Source organism: Parasteatoda tepidariorum, chromosome 9, assembly GCF_982258835.1.
Source record: "Parasteatoda tepidariorum strain Cologne lab strain chromosome 9, Ptep-v5.0, whole genome shotgun sequence".
NCBI classification, from domain to species: Eukaryota; Metazoa; Arthropoda; class Arachnida; order Araneae; family Theridiidae; genus Parasteatoda; species Parasteatoda tepidariorum.
The window spans coordinates 86,847,247-86,869,975 of NC_141763.1; the positions used below are offsets into that span (position 1 = coordinate 86,847,247).

The 22,729-nt window shown below is 32.3% G+C and overlaps 2 protein-coding genes across 2 annotated transcripts; both read left to right on the forward strand.

Annotated features, from left to right (window-relative positions):
- Positions 1 to 425: 425 nt before the first annotated feature.
- LOC147804300 (uncharacterized) lies at positions 426 to 14,935 on the forward strand. The gene is made up of 4 exons (XM_087152288.1): positions 426 to 575; positions 12,242 to 12,365; positions 13,746 to 13,852; positions 14,706 to 14,935. Exons 1-4 carry the CDS (start codon positions 528 to 530, stop codon positions 14,742 to 14,744), a joined length of 318 nt encoding a protein of 105 aa, XP_087008414.1. The 5' UTR covers positions 426 to 527; the 3' UTR covers positions 14,745 to 14,935.
- A 141-nt stretch (positions 14,936 to 15,076) lies between these two features.
- On the forward strand, positions 15,077 to 22,216 carry LOC147804301 (uncharacterized). Its single transcript, XM_087152291.1, has 2 exons — positions 15,077 to 16,624; positions 21,870 to 22,216. The coding sequence occupies exons 1-2, from the start codon at positions 16,389 to 16,391 to the stop codon at positions 21,940 to 21,942; spliced, it is 309 nt and encodes a 102-aa protein (XP_087008417.1). The 5' UTR covers positions 15,077 to 16,388; the 3' UTR covers positions 21,943 to 22,216.
- Positions 22,217 to 22,729: the final 513 nt, after the last annotated feature.

Below are 22,729 nucleotides of genomic sequence, written 5' to 3' on the forward strand. Positions count from 1 at the left end.
TTAGAAATGTTATCTTTCCAGCGTCTTTCAAATCATTAGAGTTGACGTATTACAGCATAATACCTTGAGCAACCTTTTTCGCAGAAGGTCACAATCAAATTTGACTGTTTTAATGAATTCGTATAGTAATTTTTTGTAACAAAAAATATTCTAATTATTTTCTTTTAACTCATCTATATGCAGTTTTATCAACGATTAGTTTTAACTAAGAATGCAAAAAAGGAGATTTGCTTCCAGTCGTTACCAACGCGGGAAATTAATTTTATGTTATTCACGATAGATCACGATTTCTAAGATGGAAAATTTAAATACGTGAGTGGATTGTATCATCTGAAATCTTTATCTTAACTGAATATTTACTTCTCTCGTTGTAGAGGTACTAAAGAATTGCAGAGATTGCACATTAAGTCTTACAAAATAACAGAATAACATATTACGTCACGAAATTAATGTGTATATATAAACAGGTGGCCTCTGACTAAAAAGAATTAGCTACCGTGAAAAGGTTCAACTAGATACCAGACAAAATGAAGTTTCTTATTTTTATACTCATATCAAGTTTATTATTTGCTCGGGTAAGTACTATTAATACTCCATTAATACTTTAGTATTTTGCTCCGTCATGCTTTTTATAACGAGAACGTTAAAAAACGAAAGAAAAAACACATTTAATTTTTTAATTAAATTATGAACAGTGGCGTTCAGTGTTAAATGGAAAAAGTTTACAATTAATAATGGGTTCAATTTGAAGCAGAAAGTGTACTTTTGGGGGAAAATTTACTAATTTTTTGTAATTTTTCTCGAAACAAGTCTGTACATATCACCAACTAAACAGCCCTTGCAAGATTATTTGCGAATTTTTTTTTAAATACTGCGTTGTATGAACTAGTCTAATATCTCTTTAAATCTGACATTGGAAAGCTAAAAAAAATGTATAAAGGAACAAATTACTTAAAATTTACCCTAAATCGAGCTATCATATACATTTTTTCGGGTGAAATTTAATTAAACATTCGTAATAGAAAATGTTTATTATCAAATTTATGCGCATTCGCACCATACGTCATAGATTTTTTGATTCTGGAAACGCTAATTAAGGGGCACTTTCGATGCATCAAGAAATTTTTGACAATTGAAATATGAGTTGGCGTATGTTTGCTGTTGTCTTAAATTTTATTCGATATCATTTCTATCCGTTTCTGTTCCGTTAAGTTTAGTTCATATTCGATTTTAGAAATTGATTTTATTTTAAGAATTGATGTATAAGCGTCCAAGATAATTGATTCTTTATATAATATCGTAAAAATAACTTTACTTACTCTTATGTGCATCGAATTGTACTATACTTAGAAATTTTAGTGTTACCGAACATCAAATATTGTGGAACTTTTAGTGTTACCGAATATCATATATTGAATATATTGCACCAAGTAGTGTAAGAGAACATTCTAAAATTAGAACATTCATAAATTCAACTGTTTCATTTCATTTAAGGAGTGTCTTAAGATGAGTTTTCTTACGTTTTAGAAAGGGAGGCGCATTATTTGGTTTTATATCAATAAATATTAATTACATTTACTTCATGTTTCCAAAATTAAAAATTATCTTTTTTATATTAACATATTAATATTTTTAAGATTATTTAAAGATGTTAATATTAATTGTATAAAAACAATTTCTACCTAAAGACTAATGCTGATGGAAACTTCTAAATTTACGTGATATTTCTGTTAATTTTGAAAATCGAAAACATCAACAAAGTTTTTCAAAAATAAGCTTTTTTTTAAGAAAGTGGTATGGTGATAAAGAATTGTGCATTATATTTATTATTAAGAAATATAGTTTACGGGATATTTCTGTTAATTTAATAAACTATTTGAAATTACATTCTCTTAAATGGTCTAAAATAATGAAAAATAGTGTATACCTTGCGGTTTAGAATTTTTTGTCTCTTACTAAAAAGAAAAATATGAAAAGGTAAGTAAATATGATAAAGTTAGTTTCGATTGAATTATCCTTGAATAAATGAACTTTATAATTCTGTGTTATATTTCAAAAATTGTTTGAAATCGCTTAAAATATTCTCAAGATATGGTGAAATACGTAAAAAGTGAAATTAGCATTAAGAGGTCTAAACTTAGCACTGCTCACTTTACTAAACTATTGGGACCATATTTCCCATATATTTTGGAGATTATATGTGGAATTCGTTGAAAGAAGGTCTATTTTACGTTTAGAACGTACGCTTTCATGTCTGGTTATAACTTAAAGTATCATCTGCCATAATTAATTAGTTAACACCAAAATGTTTTACAAACTTGTAAGGAAAAATAATTCTGAAGGTTTTAGAATGATTGATAATGTTACCAAAAATTTAAAAGCCTCACCACGATAAAAATAGAACAAAGTAATGTATCATACTCATTTTTGAGTGGTTTACTCTACATAGTTTGAAACAAAGAATCATGCTTTAAAACATAAAGCTAGCTACCACTGGAATTTTATTTTCCATAAAGGTATAGAAAGTGGGAAGCCTTGTATCTATCTCAAATATCTAAATGGAAAAAGTGGTGAAATATACCAATTAATAGCAATAATAAATATATCAATTAATAAGTTCTATAACTGAAATAAAAACTGAAGCATGTACTATATAGCTAAATTAATGGATAAACGGTTATAATTAATTTAGGGGAAAAAGTTAAAAATCTCCATACTCTAATTGATGCCAATGATTATTTAATTTCGGTAAAAAATACTAATTGAAGTAAAAGTATGAGCTATGTGCTAAAACTTAATAGTTCAATTAATAGTGCAAATCAATTAACTCAATAGCAATAGTTCAAAATTAATAGTGTAATGGTTTTCATTCGTTTTCTAGAAGTGTAAAAAATTGTCATGCTGTACAGACTCCGAAAATGCTTAATTAATCTTGATAATAGGTCTTAATTGAAATTAAATATAAACTATCTTCCGAAAAGATAAACTTATGGATAAAAGATACTAATTCTTTCAGGAGGAATATGAAAAATCACCATACTATTATTGATTGCTTAAATCGCGATACAAATATAGATCATAAAAATGCTTCATAAATTAATTTGGTTATTGGCACTTTAATTTGCATGGCATTTGGTGCAATTTTTACCAATACCAAATATACTAATGTAGTCAAAATTAATATAATTGGTATCAATTAAAACTGCATTAATACTGAGCAGTTTTAATACAGATAATGTAGAAAGATGTGTATTATTGTTTTTCAACAGCGATAAGAATCAAAGAAAATCGGTTAATTTTGGTAAGTTTTAACCATCATGAGTTGGTCATGAGCAATATCATTATTTCAAAAGTTTACTGAGTTCAGTTAGTCTTTATTTTGATGGAAGGAACTACTAAAAAAATTTTCACCTAATCTGATATTGTAATGCCATCGGCAAAAAAAAAAAAATAATAAAGATAAAGTAATTGGAATTGTCCTAGTTTTATTTATTTTGTTGGCATATGCCTATTAGTTATATGCCTATTAGTTTTAAATCTTTGTATGGCATTACATATCCACCTAATGTTATTTTTAATTCCCACGTCGAAGTTTTTTTTTTCAAAACCATGTTATGCCGAATACTTTTTGAAGCATATTGTAAGTCAATTATTTTCTGTTCAATGCTTATTTATTTTTGTCTTACTTTTAAAAATAAAATTATCATTTGCTGTATTTAGACTTATAGTCAACAATCATTGCATACATAATTATGAGAAGTTGTTCTAATGTTTTTAGGCTTTATTTTTTAGAGTACTATTTTAAAATGCATTCTTCTATTTTTTAGAACAAATTTAGCTCGAATTTTCTTAGCGTCCTTTAAACTTTATTTTATCGAGAGTATACTGTAGTTAATATAAAGTTTGTATGCGATTTCAAAGGGGGTAAAGGAAAATAAACCATCTATAAATTAAAACTGAAAAACACTTCGAAGTAATGTTGAAAAAAATGTTGAAAATGATGAAAATATTTAAATATCAGTATTTTATATTACGAATCAAAGAAATCTGGAATTACTCAGTATTGTAATGATAACTTCGTTTCAAAGATTTAATAATATTTAAGTTGTCACGAAATATGTACAATTATACTATTTCTTACTGTTTCTATTAATTGTATTTTTTACCCTCATGAAATATAAATTTATTAAAATAACATTTGATTAAATGAAAAAAAGACCAACAAATTAATTTTATAAAATAAGATTACCTCTTTGGCAGTTTTAATAACGATAGAACTTTGTTTGACATGCTTATTTATTTTAAAATTTCAGGACTCTAACATTACGAGTAATTTCATTTCCAATCAAAGATTTCATAGAACGTAGGTTGAGAAGGTTATATCACACTAATTTAAATAAATAAGCGGAATAATCACGTTTTACTTTATGTCTACGAGACAAAATATAATTTCATTTCTGCGGAATCTTGAAAACTAAGTAGGGAAGTATTGATTCTTTTAGATTTTAATTTGATTGAATATGATAAATATTATACAATCATCTTTTTTATTGAAGTTGAAGAGTAATTAATCTGGCAACAACCATTTAATATAAAAATTACTAGATTTATATCTTATTTGATCAGCATGTTCATAGAGGTACTAAAGGATTACAGAGATTTCATATTCAATCTTACAAAATTATATAAAAGAGAGGCCTCAGAGTAAAAACATTAGCTACCCTGAAAAGCTTCAACTAGATAACATACAAAGTGAAATTTCATATTTTTATTCTCATATCAAGTTTATCATTTGTTTGGGTAAGTAAAATTACTGCTTTATTTAGCATGTATTTTGCTTCATCATACTTTTACTAACGATAATGAAAATGTATTGCTATAAAAAACGAAGGAAATAGCACATTCAAATTTTCAATGAAATTATGCACCTTAATGATATAGCAATTTTCTTGGACACCTGGAATCTTCATTTAGAGCAGAGGTCGCCAAAGTGGTCTATATAGACCCCCAGGGGTCTATTTAACAAAAGCGGGGGTCGATCTGATACAGGGGGGCGAATGGGGGTCGATCCGAATCGGAAGGGTCGATTGTGGATCGAGAAAAAAAAGCAGTTCTCAATACGCAAATCACACATACCTAATTAAGTATGCAAAATTTGTGAATTTTTTTTATAATTGACTCAATATCAGTTTCTTTATCAAACTTATATTAATAAACGTATATTTATTGGGGTGAAACAAGTATTTATGTACCACCGCGCAGTGGCACGAACTCAGGGCAGTTTATAAGTCATATGCATATGTGCACTTGTCCAAATGTCACGTGTGACGAGCATTGACGTTACAAATGCAAATATCATAAGCAGTTTCAGCCATCTTTGAAAACTGTGTTAAATATTTGCAGTGTCATTATGAAAACTTTTATAGTTTTGGATAATTAGTTATTGTTTCGATTAAACCATTCGTTTGGTTTAGATATCAATTTTAATTATCAATGCACAAAAAAGAAGGTAAGCATTAATAATATGGATTAGTACAGCCCGTGACAAAACTATAGCACACTTTGTATTTTTTTTAAGAAAATTACAAAATTGACCAATTTTGACGAAAATTAAAATTGACCAATTTTGAACCCAATATAGCGAACCTTGCAAAAAAAAACAAAAAAACACCGGGCACACCCATCTCATTGATCAAGAAGCACCTTAGTTACTTTACTTATTATATCTACTTATGCATGATTACTTATTATTTAATAATAAGGTATTTAAATTTCAACATTAATATATTTTTCATAAAACTATTGTTACACAATGTACTATTACTTTAATAAATGTTTAAAATCATAAAATAAATGTACGCAGTATCTAATAGAGTTTTATTTTAATTAATAGAAAATTACTTTTGTGGGGGTCGATGGAGATTTCGAAAATATATATAGGGGTCGATGATCAAAAAAGTTTGGCGACCCCTAATTTAGAGCATCTGAATTGTGTATTGCAGCTTATTAAAGTAGCAGAACTTTCAAATTAACCTTCAAAATGCCGTTTTGATCAAGATCATGTTCTTTATCTAGGATATATCTTCGGACAAGGTCATAGAAAACCCTCTGATATAAGGGCAGTAGCCGAATTACCTGTACCTAAGATCAAAACTGAGATTAGGGCATTTTTGGGACTATCAGGCTATTACAGTCGATATGAACCAATGTTCTCTGTTTTAGATACACCGTAAACAGACATTTTCAAGGGTATAACAAAAAAGGGAGAAATTGCCCAGACTAACAATTGCGAAGAAGCCTTTAAGACACAAAAACAAGCATTATCAAGCTAACCTATACTCTTCCCTCCCAACTATGATAAAGAATTTATCTTACACTCAGACGGTTCGGAAAATGGTGTGGATGTGGTATTAACTCAAGATTTGTGTGGTATTAATAAGTGATGTGGATGTGGTATTAACAAAATCTGGAATTTGAATTAGAGAAAAGTTACTTGATGAGAAGTTTCATGCAAATATTGTTTTTTTTTTTACTGATGGTAGCACAGTTTAGTCTTATTTTCTTATTCATTGTATGATTTACTTTGAAAAATATATCGTGAGGAACTCGTAAAGAGATTAGTTTATAACAAAAGTTTGAGCAACCAAAATTTAATTTGAAGAAGGGTTTAAAACTATTATGATTAAATTGAAACAGCGGTGATAGTTCGATTGAAAAGTACTAGTGTTCGTAAATTATATTATTTTTTTGTAAGTTAATTATACAAATATTAATAAGATTAAGTTTGGACTTAATTACGTGAAGTTGAAAAGTGTTATGTATTTTGCTTGGTTTAAAAATGGCAAACAAAACTAAGCATTTTAATAAAAAAAATTCGAATAACCTTCAGTCCTTAGATATTGTTGTATCCATGTAAATAGTTATATTTCTTTGTATTTATTTTATGTGAAGTTAAATTATAGTATTTGTTTACGTTCTAATTTTATTTCGAATATTTTAGTTTGATATTTAAATTGAGTCATGAGTGAATTGTTTACTAATGTCTACTGCAATTGTCTAAAAATAATTTAGTAACTTCATGCTTTAAAGTTAAATATTGCTCATCACTACTAATGCAAAAATTGTATGTTAAAATATGCATTTAATTTGACAATTAGAAAATTTAGTTTTAAAGGTAGAAAGTTTTGATTGCAACACAATGCATTAGTTTCAACCTAGAGTTTTAAAGAAGTATGTACGCAAATGAGTTCATAAATAACTTTTCCTATGTTTTTTTCTAGATAAGTTCTAGGGATAGAGGAGTTACAAAGTTTAAAAATATCTGAGAAAATTCTGGTTAAGATAAGCATTAATAAAATTTTTTTTAGTAAGATAAATTATCAATAAAAGCACGAGACATTTTATGGAACATCAGAGAGTTGTTGATTTTTGCTGAGAATAATTTTTGTTTTTGAAATTATGGTTTAAACCCATTGCGGGTTTTTCCATTTTTTTCGCAAGGATATTACTCACCCGTTACGGAGATTTTAGTTTTGTTTAGTTTATGTGTGGCTGTCAAAAAAGTGTGCTTTTATTAAACAGAACTGTGTGAGACATTTCTCTTTTGGTTCGTTTTAATGAAATCCTCAATAAGGATGACAAAGGATTATTTCACGTATAAGCATTTATTTCGTCATCTCTGGATTAATTATGAGTAAAAAGTAAATTATGAGTATATACATAATCTACATGGCATTAAAGTCCGGAGCTCTCCTGCTCCCTTTCAGTTCATACCTTCGCTCTCCTAGTCTAGCTAATACTCAACTCTTCTACGTTCAAACTAATACTGATCTAAAAATCCTCTTTCTCACAAGAAAAAGTCCTTCGCACCACCCCCAATGTAGGGGGACGACATTTCCCGTGTCCCTTACCCTCTGACCCTCAGGTCAGGGGTCAATCAAATGCATGGGAGAGGAATCAGGATCCTCCCCCCCCCCGGTTTCATCTAGTTCGACCTTCTTCCCTGGTCGTACAAGTGAAACCTAAAAACAATGCAAGCCCATCCCTGCACCAAAAAACAATAACACGCACATATTTCCGTGCGCAAAAGAGATTGGGCGCATTATACCTTATTAAACATAAAATTGCACTTAGGACACTTAACAAACTGATAAATACAAAATCAAAACATAGCATAAAAGCATCTAACATTTTTACAATCAAAACATTAAAATCACTTTTATCAGGCCAAAAGTAAAATATCCATGCCAAAATCTCTTTATCACATTCCATAAAAATAAAATCCTTAAAGTCATCTCCAACATCCCTTCCAAAAAAAATAATAGTAATTAGCGCACAAAATTAAACGTCCAAACTGCCCAAACGTCAACTCTTTCAAGCGCATCGACCTAATCCCCTCGAACAAATCACTTTCCCTAGTACTCCCTCCATGATTTCTTAAGTGGCTAGCTAACTCCTTTGTTCTATTTTTCCTTTCAGAACCCCCTCTCAGAAAACGAATTCTTATTTTCCTATGCACCTTACGGGTTTTATTTCTGATATCGGGAGTATTCGACTTCGCAGCCGTGTATGAATCCTTCTTATGATACCTAAACAATTTTACACCCCTCGCAACCCCCGGAAGTTTAGGTTCAATCGCGCCTTCTCTATCTCCCTTTCTTTTCTCACAGGATAAATCCACCCTCTTCAACGCGTTAATTGGACTTTTAACCTTCACTTTAAACCCTCGCTGACCACAAACTTCTCTGCCTTTAAAATCCTCCCTCACTTCCTCTAACATTCCTTCAAATTCCGAACCTTGCACCTGCTCCTTTTTAAGTCTTTGGTCTTGAGAAAAGGGTGATTTCTTATCTTGACCCCCTACTTTCTCTCCACTCTCGGGATTCATTAAAATACATGGTGGATCTTTGTCCTCACCCCCACTTGACTTTCTCTCCAACACCTCGAGACCCCCCGGAGAGATTCGCACTTCTCTCCTGTCCGAATTCTCGCAATCAAGGTCAGTGTCGTTAGCCTCAATCCCCTTGTTCCCTTCTTGTTCCTTTTTCCCTCAACACCGATCATCTTTTTCTCCCGCTCTTTTCCCCTCCGTTAATCCCCTGCATTTTCAAAAGCCTGCTCCTCTAATATTTTAAAATCCCTTGACCTTATCACTGTCGCCTCGTTTTCACTTTTGACCATTACCGGGATTTTTCCACTAGGGTTTACAATTCCTTCCCCTATCCCACAGTTACTAGGAACATTACTGAACTTTTCCTCTACAGCAGGGCCTATCTCTGAACTTAAAAAGATCCATCTCGCCATCTCAAAATTTTCTTCAGGATCTACAGATGGTCTTGATACGCTTAATTTAGGAACACTGTATATTATTTTTGAGAAACAAGACTTCTCCTCAACCACCTCGATTCTATGCAAATTCGATTCGTCTTTCTTCACCCTCTTTTCGTGACTAACGCGTTCCACGGAATCTTGCTTAGCCTAATCTTTCTTCTGATCTAACCTAAATCTATTAATTTTCGGACACCCCCTCTTTAAGTGTCCTACCTCTCCACAGTTATAACATTTCGGAGATCATTCTCCTGAGCTAGTACTATTTTTTCTTAGCGATTCACGCGGTAACTTACTCTTTCTATTAACATTTGGACCACTCCATTCAGGAAATCGTCTAACCACACCCTTCACATTCACCTCCTTTCCTTCAAATCCAGAATCAAATTTTCGGGACTCCGGCCTCTCCGCTGATTCCACGGCGCCTAAACATCCCACCGATTCATTTAAATTGACAAAGGGTTTAAAATCCTGGGTTTTACTTTCCTCATCCTGGTCCCTCATTAAAATTTCTGTTAACCGCTCAATCCATAGTATAGTACATCTTATCCACTCATGATCATATTCCCGTTCTCGTTTTAACCATTCCAGTTCACGTATCCTTCTATGCAACTCCCGTTTCCTACCTTCTCTTAATTCTCGTTCCTGCTCTTTTGTCCTCTTCATTTTATCCTCGCGTTCCCTATCTTCTTTTAATTTTTGTTGCTTACGTTTCCCATCTTCTTTTAATTTTTGTTTCTCACTTTCCCTATCTTCCGTTAATTTTCTTGTTCCCCGTTTCCTATCATCTACTAATTTTTGTAATTCCTTCATTCTAACCTCTTGCTGCCGTTCCCGCTCCTCTCCTTCCCGTTCCTGTTTCCGTTCCCGCTCCTCTCGTTCCCGTTCCCGCTCCTCTTTATACCCACTCAAAACCTCTTTAGTGCGTTGCTCGTCGTAATTTGAACTCCCGGTGATCAATGCCCTTATCTTAGCACCCGTGGCGTTCTCGGGAATAGTTATCCCAAACCGCTCCTTAACTAGAACTAGCAGGTCTTCCCTTCTTGTTTTTAGAAGAAAACTCATACTGACAGTATTAATTAAATTTCTTAACCACAAAAATAACTGCTGCTATTTAAAAATGAAATTTAAACAAAACGAATACTTAGTGACCCATTCTATTCCGATCCCCTACTCATACATTCAGATCTCCTATACTCATACTCCTGCCTTCTATTATGAAATTTAACACCTCACATGTAATCAAAACATATACAACACAATTTGGATCATGCAATACACAAAACATGCAATATTCAAACATTACTCCTTAATACACATAAATATCAATTACTCTTTTCAATATTCATTGTAAAATAATAAAAATATCGTACCCTTTTGGTACGCCTAGAATATATACCTTTACTTTCCCCAAAATTAAAACTCTTAAATTCCCTAGATTTAGAGACATAATAATTAATTATTTCATAATTTAAACAAAAGCAAACACCTTCCTTGACCTTTTTTTCCGGTCCAAAATTATTTTAACAGAATGCATTATAAATAATAATCACTACTAGATAATAATAAACCAAGAACCTTGTTTACTCAGCTCGCTATCGACATGTAAAAACACAATCTTTAAATAATCCTACACTTTTTTACAAGTTATTGAATCAAAACTCTTTTTCTTTCCTGTATATACTCTTAATAAAGCTATAAAAAAATTACACTCTTAACAAACCAACACACTAAGTTACTTAAAAAAAAACATCAAATCATTACTTATTATACTTTTCAATAATAATCATACTCATTAATCACACAAACAATACTATAGCTAACTTCCCAATCCCTTAAGCTCAGGTAAAATAAAACATCAGGTTCACTTTAAACCAAAAAAAAGTAACTTATCCCCTTAATTAACTATCCTTTTTGTTAAACTTCTACCCAAAAATGTGAGCGTGTAATTTATCTTTTCATGCATGGGATAAAGCTTACCTCCCTTTATCTTTTCAATTGTCCTATGTCCTCTTTGGCAGAGAGTCGATGTCGAAACCACGCTCTATTCTCTATGGTCACAGGTCACGGGGGGTAGAGCTGGCTTCCTATCGCCTCCGGCGATAATAGTCCCTTTCCAGTACCGTCTCTTCAGTTCTGCACCCGTCGATATGGTAGTTCAACATATTCCTTCAGGCCACACTCTAAGCATTTCCCATGATAGTAGGCATCCTTCCATCTAGACTAACTCCATCAGGCAACATTCTGTACTGGGCATTTCTCATAGTGGGCATCCTTCCATCTAGACTAACTCCATCAGGCAACATTCTGTACTGGGTATTTCTCATAGTAGGCATCCTTCCATCTAGACTAACTCCATGAGGCAACATTCTGTACTGGGCATTTCTCATAGTAGGCATCCTTCCATCTAGACTAACTCCATGAGGCAACATTCTGTACTGGGCATTTCTCATCGTGGGCATCGGCGATGATTCTTTTCACTCGCATGGCGGTCCTCCTTCCATCCTGGCGAGGATCCTGTCGCGCTGCGACAATTTGTGAGACATTTCTCTTTCGGTTCGTTTTAATGAAATCTTCAATAAGGATGACAAAGGATTATTTCAGGTATAAGCATTTATTTCGTCATCTCTGGATTAATTATGAGCAAAAAGTAAAATATGAGTATATACATAATCTACATGGCATTAAAGTCCGGAGCTCTCCTGTTCCCTTCCAGTTCCTCCTAAGAAATTCAGAGCTAATTATGTTCTAAAGTGTTAGAAAATACATTTTAAAGTAGAACTTTAAAAAGTAAAGTCATAAAACAAGAATAATTATGTAGGATACTTGACTACGCAGCTATGATAAATTTTATTCAAGATAACCGATAAAGCAGTACACTGCGTTTATTAATTAATATTTTTTTTTATTCAAGATGCTAATAAATGCTGATATATGTTCTGAGAACAAAGATTGTCATAAAGATGAATGCTGCAGAACTGCAATTGAAATAAGGGAATTCCATACAATCAGGACTTGCAAGGAACTTGCAGCAGCAGGTAAACACGATTCTCTCTCAAATAGTTATTGCTCATACACGAAATTTTCAGAATCAGTTCTGGTGAAATGTGCATGCGTCTGTGAAAAAATATCAAACTTAAGTAAAGGAAAATTAAGGATTTTTCGAAAAATGAAAAATTATAAATGCTAACGTTGTGAAATATCATGTTAAATTTGACAACAAAATAAAACAATCATCTATAATGGATCTTCAGGATCCTCTGTTATAGAAGTAGTAGATTACAAATTTTGATGTAAAAAAAGAATGTATATTAAAAAGAATGTGAAAAAAGAATGTATATTATTATTTAGATTCTTACCAGAAGATATAAAAAATTGTTTTTAAACAGTAGAGAGATATTGTGAATATATTTTAACATAATAACTTTATTTTGCAAAATTTAGAACACAAATTTAAAGTGAAATTTCAAAGTAATACTTTCTTGATATAAATAAATCACGATTATACTTTCATAACAATAATTCTATAGTAAAAATATTTATATTTTTTCGGCTCAGCCAAATTCATAACTGTCAGAAGTTAAAATAAATATTAAATTTATTCTAATAACAATATTTCAAAGCTGCAACTATTAATGGACATTTCTGGACTAGAGAAAGGTTTCTTGCTTTAAAGAGATGATTTATGTCCATTGTAAATGTTGGCTTTGATTTTGTAACCGGAACTGAAATTATATTCCATTTCGTTATTGTTTTTAACTTATGGATTTATGCAATTTTTTTTTTCACTTACGTAAAGCTGATATTTAATTAAACGTATACATTAGTTTCTTCGATAACTGAGTTTCCTTTTCTCTATAAATACTTATTTTAGATGGTATTGTTTTTTAATGAAACTCGGTTATCTTATATATATATCAAAACATGCCTTATACCCAACACTACCTGTGACCATGATACACTTACCAATATACCTAAGGAGCCACTCTGACAACTCCTATCACACTGGGTATAGGGTTTAATGCATACGTTTTTATCAGGAAAACACTAGAATGACTAAATAAGCACTTAAATTGGACAAAGTCATGAAAATAACAAATAATCAACATTTTTTCAGTTTCGGAAAAACAAGGCAAAAAAAACCGAGGGGGGCCTTTTTGTCTCTTACAGAAAACGAATTAGAAAAATGAGAAAAGGCACGTGCGTGTAAAGAGCTGCTGCTGACGCTGATCGAAATTTTTATTAAAGAAACTTTTTTTCCCCTCATTTTTTATTGGATGAAAAATATATGGATGAATAAAGACATTCAATTGGTGTTTTTTAAAGATAATTAAAGAATGTGACTGGATAGAAAATGATTTTCTTAAAATATTTCTGCACAATCGCTCCTTTTTTTGTAAAACAGTTCTTAATTATAGGTGACATTTGTACAACTGAATTCATACCGGGCCATTACTCTACAAATAGACATTGTTACTGCCGTGAGGGATTAAAATGTGAACCCTCTCCCTTTAACTTTTTCCTCGTAAGTACATAATTTCTATGTTTATATATATATATATATATATATCACAGCAGGAGCCATTGCAACAGCAGGAGATAAAGTTATACTAACATTTACTTGTAAATTATTTATATATACTATTTCATCAGTATTTTAGAGTGATACTGAACTCTCCTCCCTTTGTTTAATTATTCTCTGTTGCTATTAAGTTATAGATTTTGAATATTACTTAATAATAAATTGTAAAAAACAAACAAAAGCGTGCATGATATTATAAATTGATCGCTCCTTATTATGTATATTTTAATGCCAACGACATTTTTTTTTTATACTTATAACGCATTTTCGTATTCTTTTTTTTGTGGAAAAGCATTAAAAGTGTATGTTTTCCTTATAAATTTGCATTTTAATCAAGATTTAAAAAAAAAGGTAAAGAAAAAAGGTATACAATTGGATTTTTAAATGTTTAATGTAAATACTATGTTACTGTACAAAATTAAAGAGAGCTTTTTTTTCGATCACTTCATGTTTTCAATCACGCGGCATCCTTAAAGAATAAAATTCTAAACATTTTATTCAATTAAAATTAATCAAATAATAAAAAGATTACCGTGGACTACATTAATTCAATTAAAATATCAAAAGAAAACGATAAAAAAAATTAATGCATCTAATGGTTAAGATTTGCGCGTCTTATTAGAACCTCTTGGTCGAGTGTTACCATTTTACCATGCATTGAAAAAACACGTGATGCCCGCTTTTATGCTCTAACATTAGAACGGAAACAAAATATTTCCTTGTGGTTTAAACTAAAGTTAATATTTTGTAAGTATATTATTATACAATTTTGATTTACATCGTACGTTTCTTACAGGATAGGACAGGAATTTGCCAGCCATCAGAGGAAAAGTAATACCTGCCTCAGTGAATTTAAAATAAGAGGTATAAAGCAAGCGTTTGTAATCACACAAAAATAATGCATTTTATAACATTTTATTGTAGAAGATTGTAACATCAATCTGACAAAACGATTGGAATTGCTTGCCAAATTATCGACCAAAAAATATTCTTGATCAATTAATAAAGATGATTGATATTTGATAAGCTGATATCTGATAAGCTATTTGATATTTGATAAGCTATTTGATATTTGATTAGCTGAGTTCAATTTACAAATTTAATCTGACAAGAGGGACTCACATTTCTCAAAAAAAAAGAAGACCATCTTAGTCACTACCCTTAGAAAAATTTGCTAGGTTCTCATAAAAATACCATAGAATATTCCTATGTGATATTGTCTATAGTAAAATTTTGCCATACGCGTATGGTAAATTTTTGCATGATAAAAGTGTATTTATTGTATGTCCCCGACCCGCCCATCTATGGGCAAACGAGAGAGGCATTAAAAACACAAAATACAAAATTTACATCAAGTGGATGGATGGCAACAGGCCATCAGATACAAAATTTACAATACACAAGAAAGATAAAGAACAATGCATAGCGATAAAGTAAGTAAAAACTGGTTGTGTTTTGAGCAAGAGACAGCCGAATCAAAAGATCCTTATATTAGGTCTACAGACCCTTATTATGGCCGTGCCTCGCTGCTATAAGAAGCACTCAAAACATTCACAAGAAATAAAACGCTGGCGATACACAGCCAAAAGGGGAAAGTTAAAAATATATAACAACGACAAGTTAAAAGAGCAATAACAAGCCAAAAGGGGTACAAAGTGATCAAGATAGTTAAAACCATGAATCAATAGGGATTCATGAAAATAAAACCAACCAGTGGTAATACAAAAAAGTTACATGCGTTAAAAAAGATTTAAAATTTAAAAGTTAAAACCAGCAACAAGTCAGGGCCGGAGAGGTATACAAGTCAAGACTAGCAAGAAGTTAAAACTCAAGAGGAGCACAAAGTAAAAGCAAGCGTGCCCGGATGCCGGCCGATGGCTCTACTGGGGTAACGAATGAAGATCTGGAGAGGGGGGCCGGTGAGACTAGACCTGATTAATTTTTAGTAGATCTTCTAGTGTGACCCTGATGATTTCCTTGACGATATTTTTGCAGTCATTACTTGAGAAGATCTGATGCTCAGTTTTATTAGTAAATCCCCTCGGAGTGACCGGAAGTGTGCACAATCAAAAAGAAGGTGGTGAATGGTTTGTTCTTCCGTGCAATATTGACAGATACCACTTTTGTTGAAAAACCTTTTTTGATACACTCCGAACACTCCGTGGCCAGTAATGAATTGATTTAGGTAAAAGTTTGTAAGTAACCTTTTAGTTGATGGTGTTTTAATGAGATCATAGGTTTGCCTCCCTTTTGGACAGTTCCTCCACTCCTCTGCCCATTTAATAAGGATATTATCCCTCAGTTTACTCTTAACTTGTTTTGGGGTCCTCAGCCCTTGGAGTTCCACCGTGTCTAACCCAATGGCCATCTAGGCTGCTTCGTCATTCTTCTTCGTTGCCCTGGATGCCCACATGCGCCTTAACCCAGTTTAATTTTATATTTTGTCTCCAGAGCAGATTTGTCGTTTCAATAATGTCTGATGTGGGCTGTGGGTCAGCCAGGGCGAAGATTGTATAAGGGAGAAGATGGGAAACTCGCGAAAGTCGTAAGAAAATCTGGCACAATGCCAGCGATTCGTGTACGGCGGAGAAGTTTGTTTCCAGGAGCGCAGCGCATGCGCAATATCATCCTTAGTTTTGGAAGGAGAGTTTGGAAAGAGAAGCACATGAGAAATCAATCAATGGCGGGCATTAATTTGACAATTATCCCTAACAAGTAAGTGCGCTTTGTATAACCTATCTTCTGTTGATTTTTTTTCCTTGTTTTCAGTTTTGATAAAGATTGTAATCCTCTTTTCTTCTTTCAATATTTTTCTGTGATTCTTCTGTGAGCAAAGCAAAGAATTATGATAGATGTGCTTACTGCAATGTAAATAGAGCGGGTTATCCAAATTTGAAATTGTTTCGCTGTCCTCAAAATATCGAAATGTAAGTAAATAGTTAAGCATTTTCGAAGATTTCGGTGAATTATTTTTCAATGATTGATTATATGAACCTATTAGATTAGAGTGACTTAGAATTGCAACTAAATATGTAACTAATTTATAGTGTCTGACTTTAATTTAATTTTATTTGGTTTTTAAATTCTGTATAATTCCATAAGTGCGTTTATCTTTTTTGGTCGGAATTAAATATTTACAAATGAAATTTATGTATATAACTAAGTAAAAATTTAAATGTTTTTCAAGAAATGTGAAAAAGATCTATAAATCTGACATTTTAAATTTTTGAAAGTTCATTACATATATGAAATTATTTAAATAGTGTTGTATATGCTTCGGTGATGGAGATGTAAGACTTTCAAAAAATGAAACAATATGGCAAAGAAACATCCTCTTTAATATTGAAAGATAACAAACCATCTACGAAACTTCACAAACTCCAATTAACAAGTTATTCTTTAAAAACATTAAAAGTTGTTATTAAAAGAACAATTAAAAACTTAAACTTTTGATTGTAAATATCGCATTCTGCAGGTGGGCGTCACCGGGAAGAAATTGGGATATCGGGACGAAGTCTCGGACGCTGCACTACAACCTCTCTCGAAGGCTGGAACGTTGGAACGTTGGAAATGTATAGTAGCTCAGTATTCGGCGCGATGCGCCGCTAACTGATTCATCTAAATTTAATAGGCATAGATTAGGTAGTCATAAATTGAATAAGGTACAATGATATGATTGAGTGAAAAAGGGATTGGAGAGACTCCATTTAAGAGATAAATCTATATACAAGCACTAGCACATTTAATTATTTACAGGATGAATAATATTAATAAGCAATAAAAATATTAAAGTCAAGATAAACTATATACAAAATTATTTACAAATTACTTGAATAGATACGAAATTATTTACATAATAATACATGGGGTAAACTAGGTGGCAAAAAAACCATTGGTGTTATTGTTAATATAGTGACCCGGCCGTCCCGGCAAGTCACCGCTCGTGCCGGGTTGCTCACTATTCTTAGGCTTACAGATCTCTGGCTCCCCCGGATCGGACCCTGCGAACAAGGTTGCTCCTTCACCAGGTTTACCAGAGTTCAGGTGTAGATGTGTTGTTTGCGTGTGTAGTGTGTATTGGGAATCATGGGATGTTATAATACTTAGATAGAATGCAATCTGATGAGAGAAATGCCGCGAGTGGGCTGTAATTTGAATTTTCACCGATAATATCTGTGTCGAATATCTTATTGAAGTTTGCATCAGTGCAGTCCTTGGCTTTGTTATAGAATTTCGTATTAAGAGTGGCCATATAGTTAGCAATATCTTCTATTTTCATGTCTTTTTTCAACAATTTATTACTTATTGCCCTTGGGGCCCCAAGCATGATCCTTAGAAGTTTGCCCTCAAAATTTGAGAGTTTCTTTTTTAAGTTTTCAGTCATGGTCGTAAGGGCTGGGCATGCGTATGTTAAAATTGGCCTAATAATTTGTAGGTAAATTGTTCTTTTATTGTTCAAGCTTAGTGTAGAGTTTTTGTTCAGTATTGCATAGAGAGCAAAAAATGCTCCTCTGCCTCTTTTTATTATGTCGTCGATATGCTTACTCCAACTAAGGTTTTGTGATATTATAATACCTAAGTATTTAACTTGTGTTGTTGGGGTGATAATGACATTGAATAGCCTTAAGTTGGAGATTTTGTGGGCTTTAATTTTGGAGTTTATGATCATGAATTGACTCTTGTCGGGATGTAATTTGGTTCTCCATTTGGCACACCAGTTTTCAACTGTGTGGAGTTTATCTTGAAGTAAATCAACTGCCCTATTTGTATTTAGTGATTTAGTAACGATTGCCGTATCGTCTGCATAAAGGGCCACTAGTTCATTATTTCTGTTGTCCTTATTAATGGGAAAATCGGCAGTATACAGAATATATAAGATGGGGCCTAAAATTGACCCCTGGGGTACGCCTGCTCTGATTAACTTGTGCACTGAGTAGTTGTTATTAATCTTGATTCTGAAATATCTATTGTTAAGATATGAGTTCAGGAGAAGCAGTAGATTACGTTCGAGTTTCATCTCATTTAGTTTTACAATGAGACCCTTATGCCATACCCGATCAAACGCCTTGGCGACGTCGAGTAGGATAAGGGCCATTGTTTCTCTTTTAAATTTTCCGTTACTTATAAATTCCATAAGAGTAATAACTTGTTTAGTGGTAGAGAGATTGGCCCTGAAGCCATATTGTTCATCAGGCAAATTGGTTAGGTAACTGTTAAGTCTGATCTTAATAACGTTCTCAAAAACTTTGGAAATGGTTGAAAGTAAGCTGATAGGTCTGTGGTTATTGGGGTTTGAGGCATCTTTCCCTGGTTTGGGGAAGAGAATTATGTCTGATTTCTTCCAATTATTTGGGAAGTAGCAATTTTTGATACATGTATTGAAGATATTTGTTAAGATTGGAATGATGCTAGGGGGTGAGTTTTTCAACATCTCATTGGTGATATTGTCAGGCCCTGGGGCCTTTCGGTTTTTTAACTTTTTAATAATATTAATGATCTCGTTATCATTCGTAAAATGGGGATTATTATTATCAGGGTAGTTTGTTATAATATTATTATAAGAGTTCTCCACATAATTATCATTCATTGGGCAAGAGGGTTCGTCATTTAAATTAAATTGTTCTTACATTGTGTTGGCAAAGACCTCTGCCTTGTCTGAGTCAGTGTAGACTAAGTTGTTTGTATCTTTCAGGGGAAGGTTAGTTTGAGGGGTTTTCTTTAGAGCTCTAGCCATTCTCCATATAGAATTATCGTCCTTGTTAAGTGATGAGACTTTATCATTCCATAAAGAATTTCTGTAATTTTTGCACTCTTCAGAGATGGTTCTTTTTAATTTATTTGCTTCAGTTTTGTAGCTTGGGTTGGCTGTTCTTTTAAAGTATTTCATACTGTCATCTGCTTAAATACTGGACTTCAGCCTTTTCACTCCCTGACTTGGCCGCCGGTTGATGCTCCTCCGCCGGTATTCATCCGCGCAGGAACTATTTCGGTTCGTCCTCCTACCTTCGATCTTCGTTCCAATCCTCGATCCCTCTACCCCAGTTTTCCATGCAATCTGAGCTGACGCAACCAACAGCCTCTACTAGTGTTAATTGTAAAAAGTGTTACTTTTCATTCATATAATATTTATAGAGTGGTTAATAGTGGTTATATATATATTTTTTTACCTGTTAGCTCTAAATGTCCCGTAAACAATAGGCACACAGGGCAAAGCCCGAGGACCCCATTTTCTCAGGGGGTCCTAGAGAATCGTACTGTTTTGAAAAATTGCATTAAAAAGAATTTAAGACTAAAAACAGTACCTTGTATATTTTTAATATTTTTTTTTATAGAGTATGCATTTTTTTTTCTACAAATGGTGATTGCTTATCAAACACCAATAATTGGAGTAGTTTATCACCAAGAAAACTTAAAAAGTCAACCGAAAACTATTTTTCTTATTTTATTATATGAGGATTACAACTGGTTAGAGTATCAATTTTTTTTTAAGTTTTCATAGTATAAAAGTACTTTATTTGAGCTTTTGTGGTAACCAAAATAAGTTAAAATTATTGCATTACAGAGTCCCTGGCAAATTATTAGACGCACTGTAAGATTCTATGCAAAATCTTAATTACTCAGGTGATACTACACAGTTTTATTGTATTTACGCTACTGAAACCGGTTTGTACTTATTTACGATTGTGTATCAATTGGTTAAATTAGGCTGACAAATTCGACGAAATGTTATAAAATTAGACGTCCAAATGGGTTTTTATTAAAGAGATTTCTCATATACCTCTTATTTGTATTTATTTTTAATTTCATTACAATGTTAACTAATTGATACGCTAACGTAAACAAGTGCAAACCGGTTTCAGCTACGTAAAAACAATAAAGCTTTATAGTCTCACTTGATAATTATAATTTTACATCGAATCTTATAGAGCTTCTAATAATTTGGCCAAGGACTGTATCTTAAAAATGATTTATTTTTTGTGTGTCAAGTTTTTTAGTTTGTTTTTAAACATTACGACACATTATAGGTCTAAAATATTTTTGTGCCCTGGGCCCCTGCATGCTATGAAGATGATACTTCCAGTAAAACATAAATTTAATTGATTTTGTTATTTAATCACCCAATGAAGTGTTTTGTTATTAAATTTCCTTTCTAAATATTTTCTTTAAACACTGCCTGCTTTTTTAAAACTATTTAATAAAATATTAATACTTAAGAAAAATAATAAATATAATTTTTTAATGCCATTCATTTTATGTCCCGTTGTCGAATTAAGGCCTGGTTTCTTAGGACAGGACGCCGTCAGCTGGAAATCAGCGCTAACCTCTGATTGGTCCATTTGTGAGTTTGATAGTATACGTCATCGAACGCTCATCTTGAACTACCACTGCCGTCCAACTCAACTGCAGTTGGATTACAACGTGACGTTAGCCACAGAAGCAATGGCGGACAACATCCAACAGCACATTGAAATCAGACAAGATTTTGATTTTGACATTAAACATAGCTTCTTCATTAAACATAGCACTCTTCATTTAGCTCATCTATAATGTGCTTTTTCTTGGACAAAGTCATTATTTGTTCTCTAAAACACTGGTCGACAATAACAAAATCAATACAAATTCAAAATAAATATTTGTTAACGTTATTAACGCATGCGCAATTAGAGATAATGTCTGCGTTGGGCCGACTGCTCATGCTGAGCTAACAAAAAAGTATTTTTTTGGCGTCCGCTCTACGTCAACTTTCCGCTGACGCCCAGATAAGGCGCTAGTTCTAAGAAACCAGGCCTTGAGCTAACAAACCAGTATTTTGTTGGCGTTAGCGGGACGTTGACGTCCCGCTGACGCCCAGATAAGGCGCTTGTCCTAAGAAACCAGACCTTTAGACAGCATTCTTATGTCATATTAGCACTTTAATCTTACTGTGTGATTTTAGTGCATTTTTTTCTTATAACATTAGGTGCAAGAAATGGTTAGAGGCAAGCAAAATTGTATCGTTACAGAATGTTGATACTGACAGACTGACTACATAACAGATGTAGATTGTGCTCAAGGCATTCTAAAATTGAAGATTATGTATAAAAAAAAATGCAGACTTGCTCCTAGTGCAGTTCCAATTAACCAATATTGCATCTTTTTAATTTTATGTTATTTTATTTCATAAACTTGCTCAAATATTTATTTATTGTATAAAATGTATGCAATTTTATTTGTGTGATTTTTATTTTATTGCAAAGTGTATTCTTAAAATATATAGCCAAAAAGAAATTTTTTTAGATAAGTTTAATAAAAATAAAACAAATTCAGCAACAAGTGTCTTGTTTATTTTTTTAAAACTCTAAGTATGTATAATTAAAATGTTTTATATATATAGCACATTTCTTATATATATACACCTATGGAAAAATTAACAAATCGAAAAAGTTTTTTTTTTCAAGTGGAAATCAATTTTACACAAATTTTTAAAGTTTTAATGAATTTTCATTTTTTAATAAAAATTACTTTTGTTAAATATAAACTACTTTAAAATAAATTATAATCCTGCTAAATTTGAGAACTGAAAAAAATTTAAAAGCAAAATCGAATCCGATTATAGTTAACGGAGGAAATATGAGTGCATAGGGTTAAAGTCAATTGATCTGAGCCCGTTCTTCAATCACTCTTGATGGTAGCTTTCCTGCAGTACACCTTCAGCACCCAAGTTGGGGGAAAGATCGTTACGATTTAGCATTGATAGAATAGGAAGTTTCCCTTCTTTACGCGAAGCGTATAAGTTCTTTGGTACAGGTTCCCCAAAATGCATACCTCTTGAAGCATCCA